The sequence below is a fragment of the Sphaeramia orbicularis genome, chromosome 8, assembly GCF_902148855.1.
Source record: "Sphaeramia orbicularis chromosome 8, fSphaOr1.1, whole genome shotgun sequence".
NCBI lineage: Eukaryota > Metazoa > Chordata > Actinopteri > Kurtiformes > Apogonidae > Sphaeramia > Sphaeramia orbicularis.
This window is the reverse complement of record NC_043964.1, coordinates 22577916-22597393: the sequence shown is the minus strand read 5'-3', so window position 1 is coordinate 22597393 and position 19478 is coordinate 22577916. Positions and strand designations below refer to the sequence as shown.

General features: G+C 39.8%; 1 protein-coding gene across 3 annotated transcripts; it reads left to right on the top strand.

Moving 5' to 3' along the window:
• Positions 1-9830: 9830 nt before the first annotated feature.
• Positions 9831-15149, top strand: LOC115424710 (neurogenic differentiation factor 2-like). Of its 3 annotated transcripts, none has more exons than XM_030142108.1 (2): positions 9831-10255; positions 12862-15149. In XM_030142108.1, the coding sequence occupies exon 2, from the start codon at positions 12869-12871 to the stop codon at positions 13937-13939; it is 1071 nt and encodes a 356-aa protein (XP_029997968.1). In that variant the 5' UTR covers positions 9831-10255; positions 12862-12868; the 3' UTR covers positions 13940-15149. The 3 variants fall into 3 exon arrangements, with proteins under 3 accessions (XP_029997968.1, XP_029997967.1, XP_029997969.1); XM_030142107.1 differs by lacking the exon at positions 9831-10255 and adding an exon at positions 10331-11153; XM_030142109.1 differs by lacking the exon at positions 9831-10255 and adding an exon at positions 11289-11842.
• The last annotated feature ends 4329 nt before the right edge of the window (positions 15150-19478 follow it).

Sequence of the window (19478 nt, the reverse complement as noted above, 5' to 3'; positions counted from 1 at the left end):
ATCATTTTCAGCCACAAGTCGCTGTCTTGTGTCATAGAAGAAACGCCTTTGGCCTAAAAAATAACATCATTTTTTACATTTATGGTGGTAATTATTGACAACAAGTGACATGAACATTTATTTATTTATTTATTTATTTTTAAACAGGGATGGTACATACAGCATTGCCACCAAAGGGAAAACGTGATGCATATAAGACATCTAGCTTCAGCTAATTTGCAGTCTTTGTCCCTGGTCTTTTGAATACTATAAAATAATATACTGAACACTATTAAATAATATACTTAATACAATAAAATGCAATAAAAATACAATGTAAACAATGAATAAATGCCATAAATTAATAGTGACTCATATCAGACAACTAAACACAATGTAAAGATTAAAACACTAAATAAATTAGACTTTAACATGGTAAAACGGTGTGTTGTGATAATGAGCTGTGATAATTAACTTCACATTTTTATCATGAAAATATTTTCATTTAGCAGGAATGGGAAGTCCTACAAGCTGTATATATAATGTGATCTGGTATTTTTGTCCATACAATGTGTATAATAAATACTTCATATCATTACTTATTACTTTAAATGTATTTTTGCTACACTACCTGCTGAAGTTCTGTATTTGTGTTAGTTAAAAGCAGTGTTGTCCACTCTAATATATAACACCATGGCATAATTTCAGGAAGTTTATACAGTATCACATTTATTTCCATCATTTTTTGGACATATAACTTTAATGAACCCAGATCTGACCACCTGAGGCAACCCCAGATCATAACACTGCCCCCACAGGCTTGTATTGTTGACACTAGGCATGATGGGTAATCACTTCATATGCTACTGTTCTCACCCTGATGAGTCCATCACTCTGGAAGAGGGTCATTCTGTACTTATCAGACCACATGACCTTTTTCCACTGAAACACAGTCCAGTCTTTATGCTCTCTATCAAACTGATGGTTGATTATCATTGCATCAGTTTGGATTAAAGAATTGAAATATAGTAATTACTACTGTATTTATCTTACAGAAGGATTTTTTATTTTTTTTATTTTGTGCAGTTAAATACATTTTCTGGCTAGACTGTGTACATATGAAGAGGTGCAATCTTTTACCATTCCATTTTGTTGCAGCTTTTTACTTCTACCCCATCATATCTCAGGGACAAATACTGTACTTTTTACTCCACAACTATTGTCTGAAAGCTAAGATACAGTTTTCTCAATGACTTTGTCTTCTTGTGATAAATAAAGGATGAAATATTTACTTTATGGATTGGCCTTAAATTCAACGCCTTCTTAAGCATAATAAACTCTTTAAAAACACAATTGGAGTTACTGTTTTGTTTTGTTTTTTATTTTCTGAAAAGTTGACCTTTTAGAGATAGACAGCAACAATACACACCTATAATAACTTTTAAACATCTACATCAACAAAATGTAACGTAGACATAAATGTATTGATAAAATGAATCCAAAAACACAGCACACAAGTAGCTTTTTCTGATAATACATACTTTTACTTAAATAAGGCTTTAAATCCAGAACTTTTATTTGTAATGGAGTGTTTTCACATCGTTCCATTAGTACTTTTAATGAGTATTTTTACATTGTTGATCCTTGACACTTTATTTGCATCATGTACGTACGTCTTGATATCAAGAGCAGCTTTGTAATTAAGAAGAGCTGATATTCATATATAAATCAGTTTAGGATGCATATGATTGTGCTGGAAAAGTTATTTTTATTAAGTAAATACTGCAAACTACTATCACTGAACCAGGAATCAGTTCCTTATTTCATTGAAGAAGCTTGTACTGATGTGACAATAAACTGTGCACGAAATATATAGTTTAACCTTATGTCAATTTATTTACTATTGGTTATTGTCTTTAATGAAATGTTTGAACGTCTTGTTTAATTTTTTGTGCTATTAATCTGTGTATGACCTAAATATTGCTCTTACATTTGATCATTTATTGTCAACTGTTGTTAATAATGTCTGAATAACTTGCTTGTTTCTGTGTGTATCCCAGGAAATATAATTTTTACTGAGGAAACACCTAATAGGGACTCTAAGTAAATAAATAAATAGATAAAAATGTTCTTGGTGTATTGGTTCTCATGCTCTAGATAGGTTTCTAGGTTGCCCCTCTTCAAAAATCTTACTTATATGTTGCATAATTGTATTTGTACTTGACTGAACTTTGCAAAACCTTCAACTTATGTGACCTTTTTTGATAAGGCAAAGTAACAGACAGCCTTGACAAACGCTCTCAACACAGATAGTTGTGTAAAAATAATAAAAGTTGCATGTAATTTCCAATAGATGGCAGCCTTTCGACACATTTGCCTCCACCACTGGCTCATTGAGTGTTCCTTGAGAAGAGTTTCCCTGATGCGGGCTCAAATTGAAACTGAGGTGCTCATTTAGAATGAAAGCAAATATAAAAACCTGTCACCGCAGAGGGACGTTCAACAGATGGATGAAGTATAGCTCTCAAGTGGAGGAAGGGGCTGCATGTGAACTGAGACAAAAGTGGAGAGAACTCATAAAAAGGGGACACTTTTCTGATGGATGCATGACCAGGATCCAGAAAGGGGCCAGGGAAGAGGAGAAGTGATGGAGATGATGGAGAAGGTAAGGATGGTTGAGTTTTGTTTTGCAAATTTAATGAGGCATACATCAAAATCAACGGGGATCAGTGTGTTTGTGTGACTATACAATGAGTGTCTATGTATACATATATGTATGGGTGGGTGGAGTAAAGTAGGGTGAGGTGTTGGAGATGTAGCAGGTGGAAGACATGGTGGAGGCAGAGACAGAGGAGGACGTGGCAGTAGGGCAGTGATTTAATTAGCACCCTCTACCCCCTCCAGCCCTTCACTCATAGCATCAATAATGCATGGCCCCTTGTTTCCACTGCCATAATTAATCCTCTCTTACTATAATTAAAAGCCAAAAATCCCACAAGATGGTTCAGCTTGGCCAGGCATGGCTTGGGTTGGCACGGGAACTGATGAAAAACTCTAGAGCCTCACAACACACACACATATATACACACACCCTACGGACTGACAGATCAACAGACAGACCCACCGACAGACAGACAGACAGACAGACATGTTGACAGAGAGATCAATAGTGGCCCCAAACTCGAGCAGAGTGAATGAGGCATGAAGCTGAAATACACACACACACAAACGTGACGCTCCAGAAGATGAAATGAATGGATTTGAAAGACTGACTGCGTGAAAATGAGCTTTTGTGCGCTGTTATTTGTGAATGAGCGAGAAAGTGAGGGAAAAGTGAGCCATCCGACTGCAGTTCCACTCCCTAGGATGGGATGTACAAGCACACACACACACACACACACACATGGTTAACACACATACTTACACAGGCATCCTGCTCCCAGATGAGGTTCGTCTCTGCTGCAGCCAAGCTTAGACGAGAGGGAGAGGTGGAGCTTTCTGATGCTGCAATTAGGACCACACTGTCTGGGCGAGCAAACAAGAATGAATATTTCAGTCCGGAGATCTCCACGGGTACCTATGGTGGGGGCCTGGCACACCTACAGGCACACGCAAATACACACACCCACGCACACACTCATACACAGCTTTCCAGAGCTGCCAGAATTATTCACCTCCCAATCACAGATGCCACAATTATCACATCAGTATCACTGCGTAAACAATGCCAACTGTTATGCTCATTGAACTATTGTACACGGTTTACAATATCAGTATAAATATGCATCAGTAGGAGCAGTCATAGTATGTATCTGATGGGTTCTCCTTTGTGGAAATAGGTGCAATGAGCATCTAAGCTTGGTCACATGCCAGGAAACAACACAGTTGGCAGAGCAGAAGTCATATCTCATATGCAACCTACCTCCTCTTCTGCTCTGTTTCTGTGCTTCCCAGACAGAAAGTACTCACCTTGTTCAGTCTTCTTCTTCGTCTCTCTTCAGCAGCTTTAAATGGTGCTTCACTTCACAGAAAGCTCCACATCCTCTTCACGGCATGCTCTCACACAGTCACACACATAGGACTTATACAGTAGGAGTACTCCCTCTGGTGTGGGTTCATTGTTGATGCTCCACGCAGCCCTCCTCCTGCCCCTCCGTCCTCGGCCCCATCTCCACTTGATTTATCGCTCTAAAATACCACTGCACTAATTAGTCAAGTAATTAATTAATAGGCATTTGCATTTGTGCATATGCAATTAGGGGGCTGGAGAGAGGAGAGTGCAGCTGGGGTCCGGGAGTCTGGTGGGGGTGGGAGGGTCCATGTGTGAGTGTGTGTGTGTGTGTGTGTGTGTGTGTGTGTGTGTGTGTGTGTTTTTGTGTGTGCTGTATTTCATATTTGTGCCAGCAGAAGTTTGCAATTCTTCCAGAAAGACAAGTGAAGTGCAGGTCATCACCTCACATGTCTGACAGTGAGAAAAAGAGGAAGGGAGGGGGGGAGATGACAAAGATACAGAGGTGTGGCTTGATGACTTTGAGAGGCTATTGGGTGTCACTTGACTGTAGAGGAAAAAAGAGTGATGGAGAATTTGATTTCTTAAAGGGGAAGGAGTGCGGTTTTGCATTTTGATTGCATGCATTTAGCCTGTGGAAAAAAAAAAGCAAAGCAGGTGGCCCTTACTTAAGACTAATCCGCATACAAACAGGATGCAAAGTCATTCTTAAATATCATAATTCCAAACAAGCTCTCCTCCAGCGTTTCAATATTACATCAAAGCCTCCCAAATTGGAGTTGCCTTGAGCCCGGTGCTGGCTAAAGCCATGCTGTTGACATTTAGCATTTACTTTGGCAAGGTGACCTGAAGGTTGGTTGGGACTTGTTGAGAAGCAGCAGCTCCCGTGGCTGCAGCCCTTGCATCTCCCTCGCTCCCCAGTGCAGCCAAGGTAGGATAGGGCACCAATTTGGCTGGCGGTGAAGCTTGATGCCCTGCTGCTTCCCCCTTCAACACACACATACACAAACACAATCACCCCACCATAGTTTGGGGTGGTGCCAGGATACCATCCCCTCGTCCCATAAGGGATGAGGCACATTAGTGAATGTGCAGCATCACGGCTCCCTAGCCACAGCTGCCACACTACTGGTGACCCCAGGGATGACCCCGCAACCCCCCAAATGATCCCTCAGTTGTGGTTGCGGAGGAGATGTAGGGGTGATCCAGGCCCAAGGACATGAAGAGCTTCTATCAGCTATTTCTCAGCCTCCTGGTCCCTGTTCCCTCAGTCTGATGGGTCTCCTTGTGCCAAGTTGGACTTGGTGGTCATCATGCTCATTTCTCCCACATTAACTCCACTAATGTCTGCTAAATAGAGAGATCTCTGAGCTGGGATGGACACAATGCGGCGAGCAGACACACAAAAGTGGTTTGGATTAGGGGTTGCCAGATTATCAGCCTGGCAGATTATCGGATCCAATAGCTGTATTGCAATTATTGGTATCATTATCTTCTTTACCACTTAACCAGTTCAATTAATTAGAGAAAATGCCTACATTGAAAATACACACCTTCCTCATGCATTTCCTGTGTGTGAATTTATATAAAGATGGACAATGGAATGTTGTTTTGAGCACAGCGAATTAAATTTTTGAGCACAAAGAAGTGGTTTTTGCCACTTTGACACTGGGATAAATGTTCCATGAATAATTCGACTATAATGAACAAGGTTTAGCACTAAAACTTAATAACTACCTCAATTCCTGCTTTCAATTTTGTATACAGTCACGGAAAAAAATTGTTAGACCACCAAAAGTCATCAAAAACAATAGCTATGCAATCAAGTACTAACTCCTGTGTGTATCATGTGACTAAAACAGACAGAAAAGAAAACATGGAATGCCTAAAAACACTGTTTTTGTCAGTACAATGCCATAGATATTGATGGAAGAACTGAAGTGATTTTGGTTATTAACAAGAAAACCATGGAAAATGTCTAGATATCAGCTCTTAAATTAACCTTTTATGAACTATTTTTTATTGTTATCATTATATTTGTCCAAACAAATGTACCTTTATTTGTACCAGGCATTAAAATGAACAAGAAAGTGAAGAAAATAAGGGTGGTCTAGTTTTTTCCATGGCTGTGTGTTAGTATTGTTTGAGTACAGGTGCTATATATATATATTACCTGAGAAACATTTTTTATTCAAAATCAAAACAATATCTCTACCTCTACCACGTACCTTGCATATCGTTGAATCTTTATAGCATTTAATCATCACAATCAATCAGTTTTTCATCCTCCTCAGTGAAAAGACATGTAATCATCCAAAATCATCTGTCATGAGATGAAAACAGAGTCCAGAGAAGGTGCAGAAGTCTTGTTTCCTCTCACACCCCTTGAATTATAATATGCTAAAAGGTTATTCTATCCAGTGACAGCAAAAATATAGTGCCTCCCGAAGCTTTAATCTAAAAATGCGCTAGTTTGGCTTGGATTCAACCACCTCTCTCACGGTGGTCACCATTAATATCCTACCCACGGATCAATGGGCATGGTTACACGTCATGAGTGATAGTCTGTCAACACTGAAATGAAAAAAGAATATTCGTTCATTTATCACTGAATTGTACTTTATTTAGTTTGTGCTGAATTTACTCTAAGGCTATAATGTACAGACTAATAAGTGACTTTTGCTATGCTTACAATGGACATTTGGAAACCTGCTTAGTTACACATTATCAGTCACTGTATGTCCATCAGTGATTTGTTGCGTTGTGTCATGTGGTCATTCCTAGAGAAAAATGAGACATCTGCCTTGTATTTCTGTCCTTGTTGTCACTACTGGTGTTCAGTTACATTTTGTAGTTTATTTTTCTGATGCTCACACTTTATCCTTTTAAGGTGGCTCAGTTTTGGGTTTGGGTTATAGCAGAAGATGTCTGAGACCAAATACGTTCTTTTAGTTTCTGTGTTAAGCATGTGGCTAAAACAAAACATAAAATACATCAGCTCTATCTGACCTTAAAACATGTGCCACTAACTGGGTGTAAATTAACATGTCAAACCATTAAACTATTTGTTATTTTTGCCAAATTTACCTGATTTCATGTGTGTTTCAGGTGAGTTAAAATGAACAGATTTTAATTCAGAAGCACAACACTTAATAATCGGATTGTCATTTCCAAATCAGCCATTAGTCTCCTTGATTACAAATGAGTAGTGTCTGCATTGACCCTCAAAAAAAAAAAAAAAAAAAAAAAAAATCCACATGATCCGACCCCTAAGCAGGTTCCTGCTGGTGAGGAATTCTCATATCTGTGCCCCTGATATGCCAACATGCCTCCTTCTAAATCTTGGGCACCTCTGCCAGCTCCTACCAGCACCAATTCCCTGTCATCTCCCACTACACCCCTCCTTCCTCCTCATTTTTCATACATCCCTAGTGGGCTGGCACACCTGGGTCTCACACAATTTCCCTGTCAGTGTCTCTCACTGTGTCTCTATGTCGCTTTCCCTCTCTCTCTGATGCTTGCCCCTGCGGGTGCCCCTCGCTCAGTGGAAACACCAGCAGCATCAGCAGCATCAGCAGCAGCAGCCTGGCACTCCTCACACATTCAGCCACTAACGCTGGATCTTCACACTTCACCACATGAGCACGGGTCCACACACACAAACACCATACATGCAGCAGAAGCCTATGTAATATTATACCTTTTAATCTGACTCATTTGCAGCTTTGGCAAGTGGGTCATCTGCACCCGGTGTTGTGCCCACAAGAGTCAGAGCAAATCACAATTGGTTTAGGTTGTCGTTCCTCTGAATACATCGAAGCATAATTTGATCCAATTAGGTAAATAAATAAACAATATGCCTTCTGTTCCATGGCCTTAATGCACTTATAATGCATCCCCATCCCCCTCCGCCCACCCTTCTCCTGAACCGGAGATGTGATGGAGGGTAAATCCTGCACCTTTCATTTGCACAGGGGTTATTTAGTGTAATTTCATTATAAAATGTATACAGTGTTATGGTATTATCCTCTCAAACTGATAACTTGAGAATACACTGCATTAAAGATGATAATTAATTGTTTGTGTACATAATTTTACAGCAGAGCTTGCATGGCCAGAGGTCAGTGTTTATCCCACTTAATGTATATGATGCTACATTATTTTAATCCTTAGACACTTTATGGCTGGCCTAAGGGGTAATCACTATATTATTAACATGGATTTTATTATTATAAATGCAGTAAATGTACACATATTGAATACCCTTACATGAAATATGTGTACAATGAAATGACAAAGTGTTAATGTAAATATCACTTGCAAAAATATATGTCAAATCTGTATGTTTACATATAATACCCAATACATTCTACAGGCCTATATATTTTTAATATAACCACATAAGTGCCAACATCTACAAAGACAAAAAATAAAACCCTAGTCTATTAGAAATTGTAATAATTTCACCTATTGACACATAAATAAATACTACAGAAACAGTCATCAAAAGTCATCAAAAACAATGGTTATGCAATCAAGTACTAACTCCTGTGTGTATCATGTGACTAAAACAGACAGAAAAGAAAACATGGAATGCCTAAAAGCACTGTTTTTGGCAGTACAATGCCATAGCTACTGATGTAAGAACTGAAGTGATTTTGGTTATTATCAAGAAAACCATGGAAAATGGATATAGATCAGCTCTTAAATTAAACTCTTATGAACTATTTTTGTTGTTATCATTATATTTGTCCAAACTAATGTACCTTTAGTTGTACCAGGCATTAAAATGAACAAGAAATCGAAGAAAACAATGGTGGTCTAATAATTTTTTCCATGACTGTAAATTAGTATTGTTTGAGTACAGGCGTTATATTACCTTTGTAATATTTTCTATTCAAAACTAACACAATATCTCTACCATATGTCTTGCATACAATCATCACAATCAATCAGTTTTTCACCCTCCTCAGTGAAAACACATGTAATCGTCCAACATCGTCAGTCATGGGATAAAAACAGAGTCAATGTAAATATGGACACATAAATAAATACTGTAGAAATAATACTATAAAACAATGTACCCAAATATGAAACATATGTGCATAAACTCAATCTGAAACCTAAAAGGACTCGTAAAGATTCCATATATTATAAAGCATAGCCCATAAAACGTGTGTGTATGTCCATTTCTTTTCTGTATAATACATAACATGTACAAATTCATTCAAGTCACACCAATTACAATTTCCACTATGAGTATTTCCTCTATAGATCACATATGGCGTCACTCTTACTGCAGGGGCGTATGTGTCACATATTACATTTCCATATGGGCTTCCTAATTTTATTTTTGTCACTTAATATCACTACAATCGGTCTCCCGGTGGTTGCAGGGATATCTGTGTTTCTAAATTGCATTACACGCTGACAAGTGACTTTGGCAGATGACTGGGGAAATTCTCAGGTTTGATAAGAAAATAGCCCCGCATCCCTTGAAGCAACAGCACAGGTCAACACTGATGAGTTTTGTTGTTCCACCATTTTATTTTCTCCCTCTCTTCTGTTTTTTCCTCCTTTTTTTCTGGGTGTGTGAGCGCTAGCACGGTGACAGATGGCGCGGCCCTCCTCCTCCTCCTCCTCCTCCTCTACCTCCTCCTCTACCTCCTCCTCTCTCTCTCTCTCTCTCTCTCTCTCTCTCTCTCTCTCTCTCTCTCTCTCTCTCATCCCCCGGGAGGGCAAATCTCTCCGAATGCGGGCGCATGTCAATCACCGGGCTCTCATGTGATGGCTCTTGCCGGTGACGTGCCAGCCATATGGGCGCTGGCATCACAGCCGTAGCTGGTATGTAACCCTCGTCCCCGGTAGCTCACACAGTTTTACCACACGCGCGTACACACACACACACACACACACACACACACACATACACACATACATACGTTACATCCACTCTCACTCACTCACTCACTCACTCCATCTCACACACATATACACACAGACGCTCAAGAAGACGCACGACCGTTCGCAGGCTCCGGTTAGTCCTGCGCGCGCTCTGGCGGAGAAACCACACTGAAACAAACCCATCAGCAAAAGAAAAGAAGCCACGCACTGCCTTTGCATCTTACATTGCCTTCCTTGCCTGCACCTACACGCTGACGAGGAGCGTTGGTTCGCTCTGGTACGGTCCCTGAAGATGGTCTGAAACTCAAGCGACTTTTTTTTTTTCTTCCTTCCTCCCATCCCTTGTGAAGAGCTCGAGCCAAGGTAAGTTGGAACATAAACAACACTTGCAGCCACAAAAAGAAAAGACACACACAACAACAAAAAAAAAAAAAAAAAAAGAAAGAAAATGTGGATGCTGAGGTCCAAAATGGAGGAGAAATTTAATCTAATGAAGCAGATTAATAAGATCTTTAATTATGGCTCATTTTTACGCACGGGCCTATAGTTGTAAAAATGAAAGCGCACTGGCAGGAATCCATATGGAAATCTATAGCTTAGACTCCCACTGTTTGGGTTTGTGACTTTGGGTATATGTTCGGATCGATCCACGACATGTAGGATGTTTACAGTGTCTAAATCCGGTGATGGCACACTTTGAAACCCACTCTGAGAAAAATGTCATTCGTGGACATTTACTGTGTTTCCATGTTTTGTCAGTTTATTGGATTTACGCGTCTCCTCTCCCTCCTCTCTCTCTCTCTATCTCTCTCTCTCTCTCTCGCCCCCTCTGTTTCCCGTCGTGCCCTTCAACTTTTGACATCCAACGCTACCTGGATTGAAAAAAAAGAAAAAAGATCAAATATTACCCACGAGTCACAAAAACAGCCATGCGTGCCCCTCGCGCTGGTGTGTTATTTGTGTGTGTGTGTTTTCTTTTCCAGGAGAATTTACAGGGGGGCAGACCTGATCCGTGGAGTAGCCTCTTATAACAGCAGCAAGCTGTAAATAGATCATATCGGACACTAATTAGATTTAGAGATTCCTGTGTCTGGACCTTGATTCAGAGAAACAAAAGACAATGAGCATCAGATGGGAATTTCGGTGGAAGATTGCGATCTGAGCTCCGGTGCCTGCGCGAAGGACGTCCTCGAGCTTAATGGGAGATTTATTGATGATTTTGTCGATGATTTGCACGTTCAATCTCGGAGCAAATGAAAGGGTGGGACAACGCCATTGAGTGTGACAGGCAGTGTGCACCACGATTTATCTCTGTGCGTTTTTTTAATCTTCAACAATCTATCTGGGTATAAGATGTTTTTTTTTGTTTTTAAATATATATATACCTTGCAGAGACAGTGATGCAAACGCGATGGTTTTGGTTGATGGTGATGGTGGTGGTGGTGGTGGTGGGGGGATGTTATTTGCCAGAAAGGATATTTGTGTTTCCAGAAATGTGTTTTTATATTTAACGAGGGCTAAAAGGATACAAGCGATTTCCATCTGTAAAGGGTTATCGCTGGCTAAAAGTGCTTTGAAATCATGCACTCTTGCATACTGAATTATGTGTGAAATCTATTTCGTGTAACTGCATGGTCTGTTAATTAAACGTTGTTGTGTGTGTTTTTTTTTTTTTTTTTTTTTTTGCTTCTAATTGAGCAAACCTCCTGAGCCTGAGATTTAAAAACTAGATTTTGCCCCTGGCACACCCCCCGAGATAATTAACCAACCATCACAGCCTACCTTAACCATGGGCTGCGAGTCTATCTCCTGCTCCACTATAATAATAGATGGGATGTGAAACATGTTAGGGAGGAAGCCAATGGAGGCTTATTGAAGCTGTCAAAGATCACCTCGTCTCTCTCTGTAGCCTTTTTTTTCTGGAATGGAACTGCATTTACTTATCAAGTGGTAGGCTGATCAGTTTATTTTTGGATTGCTTTATTAGTATTTTTATGTAGTATATGAATATGACTCATTATAGGTGATTTTTAGGTATTTTTGTGCAATATATTTAAAAATGTGCCTATTTTAACATAAAATATACGCAATCTTTAAAAACATTATCATCATTTAATATTTTTGTGCTGTTTTTTGTAGATTTTTTTTTTTTTAAATCATTAGTATATCTAATCCAACTGATGTTTTTTTTTTATTTTTATTTTTTTTACGTTTTTGATATTTTCATTTTGATTCCAGGCTTCCAGGACGTGCCTTTAAAATAGTTCCTCGATATTTGTTTTATGGTATGAATAAAGATACGTCAATGAGACTTAATTTAATAATCAGCGCGACTTTAAAACCCAGCTCCAGCCTATAAATTTAATCATTAAAACAAAAACAAAAAAAAAATCCTTTTCGCCTCCTCCTCTGACGAGAGGTGTATGGTGTGGATGAATAGTGCTGGAATGTAGCCAGGAAGTGTATATGGGCGTCAGGAGGAGTGAAAGTGGGGGCCCCCATGGGACCTGTAATGTGGCCCCTGCCGCTGGGACCCGCTGCGAAAGGACGCGACAGGGCACACGGATGACAGCAGGGAATTAAAAGGGGATCCGTCTGGCTGTAGCCCAGAGCACAGCTTTAGGGTTGATTTCTTTCTCCATTTTTTATATCATCCATATTTACACTATTTATCCTGAAGAAAATTCTGATTATTTTTTGTTTTCAGTCGATGTAATAATATTCAAATCCAAAAATCGTTCGTGGGGGTGGCAGCTGGTTAATACAACTACTGAGATTTAATGACCTTTCACCTATAAATTAATACATCTTCATCGCTTGTGTTTGCTGACAGCAGTGAGTTGAACCTGTTTTGCTTTTTTTCCCTGATATAAGAAATATCTTTGTTTCTTATTAACGGCAACATGTGCGTCTCCTGCGCTTCAAGAGGCCTATTCTTTTAATTCCTCTATTGCTTTTTTCTTCCACAGAGCCACAATGTTGACGAGGCTTTTCAGTGATCCCTCGCTGCTTCCCGACGTGCAGAAATACTCCGGCTGGGCGGAGGACAGCGAAGACGAGGACAACAAGATCAAAGACGAGGATCAGGACCCCCAGGACGACATGGACGCGTCTGACCTGAGAGGAGGCAGCCGGACGCACTCCGAACACGCCGGGGAAGACGACGACGATGACGAGGTGGAAGAGGAAGACGACGGAGAGGATACAGAAGGGGACAGGCCCAAGAAAAGGGGCCCCAAGAAGCGCAAAATGACCCAGGCCCGGATCGAGCGCTCCAAGATGCGGCGAATAAAGGCGAACGCAAGGGAGCGGACCCGCATGCACGACCTGAACTCTGCGCTCGACAATCTGCGTAAAGTGGTGCCATGTTACTCCAAAACGCAAAAACTGTCCAAAATCGAGACGCTGCGATTGGCCAAAAACTATATCTGGGCCCTGTCGGAGATATTGCGCTCTGGGAAAAGGCCTGACCTTGTGTCCTACGTCCAGACCTTGTGTAAGGGACTCTCCCAGCCCACGACCAACCTGGTGGCTGGATGCCTGCAGCTGAACTCCCGTAACTTCTTAACTGAGCAGCAGTGTCAGGACGGGGGCAGGTACGGCTCCGGCTCCTTCTCCATGCATTCCTACCCCTACCAGTGCGCGCGTCTCTCCAGTCCCCACTGCCAACCGGGCTCGAACTCGCACCCGCTGAGGACGCACGGCTACTGTTCGGCTTATGACTCCCTGTATGGCGGGAGCGGATCCCCGGAGTATAACAGCCCCGAATACGAGGGGCCCCTCAGCCCACCCCTGTGCATCAATGGCAACTTTTCCCTGAAGCACCAAGGCTCTGCGTCCCCCGACAACGAAAAGGGGTACCACTACTCTATGCATTATTCCGGCCTGCCTGGCTCCAGACCCACCGGGGCGCACAACCTGGTGTTTGGCTCTTCAGGGGCCCGGAGCGGCATTCACTCTGAAAACGTCCTGCCTTACCACGACATGCACTTACACCATGAACGGGCCCCCATGTATGATGAACTGAACGCGTTTTTTCACAATTAAAAAAAAAAAGAAAAGAAAAGAAAAAGCCTGTAGTGCGTCCCCTTGCAATCAACAACCAATCCACGGCACACTTTTTGACAAGCTTACCCGTCAGGACGGAGGCATCCTGGAGAAACGTTTCACTCGTTGTCATTAGCCATTAAATTTACTCAGTTGATATTTTTTTTTGGTTTGCTATAGTCAGGGATGTAGTGGAGGACAATCCACCTGTCTTATTTTTGCGCAATAGAATCTATCCAGCGTTTTAGGCTGAAATCAATAAGAGAAAATGTGATGAACAAATCATATCATGACCTATGAGGAAAAGGGAATTTCCAACTATAAATGTTTTCTAAAAATCCTATTTGTGTTTTTATGTGTGGTTGTTTGCATTTTGATGCCTGGAAGTCAAAGTTTACCCACTTCATTTACCACTACATCGCTGCCTACAGCTGACATCAGTGGTTTTATGAATTTAGGAATCAAATACACATCACATTTTCTCGCCTTTACGCGCGAGATTTGGGGTTGGGGGGGGGGTGATTTTCAGAAGGGATGAAATCTTAAGAGGAAAACCAGGAAATGATAAACTGAAAAAAGAGAGAGAGAGAGAGGTAGAAAAAAAATGTGCTTGGGTTGTTCGAAAAGAATCTGTTCTCCAGCAAATCAATCGTTTCGCATCTATGCAAAACTCAACCAGACCACAGTGCGAGGCAACAAGGCCCAGAAAGACTGTCACTGTATGTTTCATCAGCACTGTCACACACACGCACACACATACACACACACACATACATGGACACACACTGGCTGGGCTGGCCAAAATGTTTTAACTTTTGAAAGAAGCAAAATACAACAAATCAGATTTGTTTTTCTTATTTATTTTTTTTTTTTAACTCTTATTTATTCATATTAGTCCTATTCTTTAAAGTGAGCCATTGCACTGTTTTTTTTTTCTTTTTAAATTAAACTTTTGTATTTTCCTTCTGATTTGCAATCTGCCATGTTAAATGAGTTATATTATTATTATTATTATTATTATTATTATTATTATTATTATTATTATTATTATTATTGCACGTATTTATTGTGTTGTTTTTGTAATTAATGTTAATAGTCTATGGAACTGAAGGGATCCCATGTGTTGCTGAGCATTTTTTCATAAAATTCAAGTCTTTCAACTTTGTATTCAACCAACTGTGTGGTAAAAATAAAATGACAATAAATGAGACTAACTGTGCAATTGGATTTTCCTTTCCTCTCATCAGACAGTCGTGGCTTTAAAACCTCAAGCATCATCTACTGATTTGCCTTCACATCCAAAATTCGTTTTTAGACTTAATAGCCAAGTGGTTTTCATTCATATGGAGCTATGTTAAGGTGTGATTTAATCATCTCTGGGTTGTTTGTGGATAATATGAGGCTGACCAGGCCCAGTGCCACCACCTGCAGCAGCTCCCTGCAGAGCCAATAGGCCTCCATTCACTAAACAGGCAACAAGAGAGAGAGGGCAGTGCTGTCATTTTTTTTTCCTATAAAGTAAACGGGGCCAAAGTTTCGTTTTTATCTTGGCACACTGCTCAGTTTTGCAAACCAGCCGTTAAAAAATGTTTAGAAATGTTGCAGAAGGAACGCACACTTGCGGATGAAACCGATTTGGTGCGGACATTTGGCGGATGTCCCGGCTGATTAAGTCCTGGACCCCACTTAGCAAATACAAATAACGCACATCACCCCAATGCCAAGGATTTTATTCATTCAAGGTCATCAGAGTGAGTCATAAAGGTCTGCTTCATTTCTTGACCATTAAGACTCGAAATGAGGGTGAGGTTTTCCTTCAGCACCGTGGACAGTTCCTTCATCTGCCATGTTGTTTGGTTCTGGCGGTGTGTTTCTAAAAGCTTTGACTTTAAAGTTTGGTTAAAATCCAAATAATCCCCACATGCTGCTGGCAATATCACAGTACTGCAATACAAAATGAGCTTTTCATTAAACTCACAGTGATTTAGAAACTGATGAACACATTTAGAGGTGTTTTTGTAGATTTCTATCAAAGCCAAACACGTTTCTCAGGTCTGTATTTTATTTTATTTTTTATAAGTTATCCTTAATGCACCAGCAACATCATGAAACCTTATTAATTTTTTTAAAGTACCAAAAATGTAGAATTACACGAACACACCTTTACCTTTAGAAGTTCATTTATTTTTTTCTCTGCTTCCTATGTTTCTTCCTAAAAATCTGTGATCATTTAAGAGGAGGCCTACTTGTTGAAAATGTCACAAAGATACACGAAAATACTCCAATTTTATAATTTCTTAGCTGCAAATACAATAAGTAATTCATCAGAATTAACATAAAAATAGAATTCAGCTTTGATATTTGCAAAAAAATGCAAACACAAACAAGAAAGTATATCTTTATGCACAACTATGCATTAAACATCACATATAAATTATGAAGTTTCTCCATTCGTTGCTTGACCTCTTATAACCCTAAACGCACATTTCATATTCATGCAATACATTTTTTAAAAACGCATTCATATTTTCACCGTGCTCTGCTTAGATGAATTAAATCTTTATGTTTTGCAGGTTTCTATGAACTTCAGACTCACGCACTTAACTGGAGACATGCGTAATATTAAAACGGACAGTGGGTTTTAACATTTCAGATGTCAGTAAAATCTGGATACACACACTCACACACACTGACACACACACACACATTCGGTGTAAGGGGCAGCCGTTGCCACCCCGGCTGGGTTTGGAGCGCTGCCCCGGGACCCATATGTTTCCCAAAATGTCCTGGGTGCTCTCTGCTGTAAGGACACACACAGGCTTTACAGGATCTGGGCGAAGACTGATGAGACCAATAGAAATACTACAATCAACACTAATAACATCAATACACGCTTCACACACTAGTATTATTTACTTTTTATATCTCATAAGCTTTACTCCAAATAACAACAGCCACAACTTTATCGTTTGATAAATCACGGAGACAATCATTTAATTAAAAGTGCAGAAACTGCCAACAATAGTCACGCGAACACTGGGATAAAAGTGTGAAATCAATTTTTTTTTTTCTTTTTTACAGTTTATCCCCTATAATTGAGTCTCAGTGTTTCAGTTTTAAATTAACGATTTGAGCATACATTATAATACGCTAAAAAGTTATTTTTTAGATAGAAATCGAAGATCATTTCAATAATTGAAACAGCATGATTAGATGTTTCGACGGAATTGCAGGGCAAGATTTATATATATATATATATATTTTTTTTTAAAAGTACTGCAAAGTGACTGGAATAATATTTAATACGACTGAAAGATGTAATTAATACGTCTTTTAATTATTGCTTGTTCTCAAAAAAGTAAGATTTAATTTTTTTCTAATTAATTTTTAAGAAAAAGAGTCATTTGTAAGTTTAGGATAATGCAATTTTTCGTTGTACGCTTGAAAAAACTGTGCGTTTTTTGGATACAATATCCAATACAGGTGGGTCATGACGGAAATTTGGCGATAAACTTGAATATTTATTGTAATTTAATTATTATTGGTATATTTCGAAATGCTACCTAATTTAACAAAGTGCTGTTTTTTTTCCCCATTTGACAGCTCTCGGGGTCCCAGTCCTTCAGGTTTAATATAAAACCACTATCATATATTACGCACAACATGTTTCTTTTGGCAAACGCTGCTACCTGTAAGTGCACTCATTTAATCTGAGAGTCCCTGGTGGGAATCAAACCTGCAGCCTTCCAGGGTTTAGTGCAGACTGCGGGTTTCATACCGACCAGTGAACCGTCGAAGAAACCCCGAGGCCCACTCTGCTCCTGTGTTACACTTTTGTGGTAGTTTTAGGCCTCTATATTCTTTTTTGGCCTCATCAGCAAAGGCAAAAAAAAAAAAAAAAAAAAAAAAAGTTGCTTGCATTTCTGAAGGAGCCGGTCCAAAAGTGAAGCCAGCCAGCACTGGGAGAGGGCATCTATCAAAATACTCCCCGACCCCCCACACCACCACCATCAGCACCACCACCACCTCCTCTTCCTCCACAGTCCGGAGAGAGAGAGAGAGAGAGAGAGAGAGAGAGAGAGAGAGAGAGAGAGAGAGAGAGAGAGAGAGAGAGAGAGAGAGAGAGAGAAAGGCTGGCAGACTGGCGGAGGAGAGCCGTGCCAAGTCCCTTAATGTTCCCCAGCAGCAGCACCAGGAGCTCCGGAGAGGACAACCCAGTGTGTGCGCCAGTGTGCCAGTTCACCGGGCCAAAGTGGCACTGCTGGGAGGAGTCGATGTTTCTTTCCTAATTTTTGCAGCATCTGTTCATTATCCAGGACGTTTAAAAACGAGAGCGCTCATCCCGAGTAACCCTTCTCTGCACACAAACGCGCACTCCAACACACAGCGGTACACAGCAGTAAGACGTTTGTGTGAAGAGTTGGCCTATGAATATGCATACTTCTCTAATGTTATGTTGTACATGAGCTCATGCATTGAAAGAAGGCTGTGCAGCATCCTCGGAATTAAACTGTGGTTGTTAACAGTTCCTACATGTGGCAACCTTGCAACAAATCATGGAACACGTACACGCAGGCACACAGCCTTGTTTTAAAGTAGAAATCACAGACTTTTCTAATTAAAATGTTGGCCATATGTATATTATTTTATACTCAGTGCAAGTGGCACAATTTAGGCACATAGATAGATAGATAGATAGATAGATAGATAGATAGATAGATAGATAGATAGATAGATAGATAGATAGATAGATAGATAGATAGATAGATAGATAGATAGATAGATAGATAGATAGATAGATAGATAGATAGATAGATAGATAGATAGATAGATAGATAGATAGATAGATAGATAGATAGATAGATAGATAGATAGATAGATAGATAGATAGACTTTATTTGCTACAGATCTATCAGTGTGATGGAACAGGTTGTCATGCGCAGTAGTTTAAATATATATGCAACTTTACTTTGTTAAATAAAAGTGCATTAATAAAACACATAAAAATACTAAATTATTTAAATAACATCAAAGATGTGTCACAACTTATGAAAAATATGAAGGAATGTATAGATATTTTGCTAATTATATCATCCACCTTGGTCACGTGGTTGCACTTAAAAAAAAAAAAAAAAAACTCTATATAATTATGTCACTGCACTTTACAAATTCATTCTTTAATACTTTATTTACCGTGATATCTTCAGATGAAAGTCTTACCAACTTGTAGACAGTCGAAGCCAGCTACTTAAGAGAAAACACACACACACACTCACACACACAGACACACAACTTCCACTGACACTCTGTGCTCCACTCAGGATGAAAAGTGAGTGAATGAATCTCGCTGTTTAAATTATCATGTTCATGCCCACTCTTTTTCTCACTCAACTTGGTAGGAAAAAAAAAAAAAAAAAAAAAACTAGAGTGTTTGTCCGACATAACAGTCAATAGTGCGATTATCAAAATGTCACAAGTACTATGGTGTGAATTCCAATTAACGTCTAGCTAAAATAATAACCGAGTGTTTTTGCAAAAT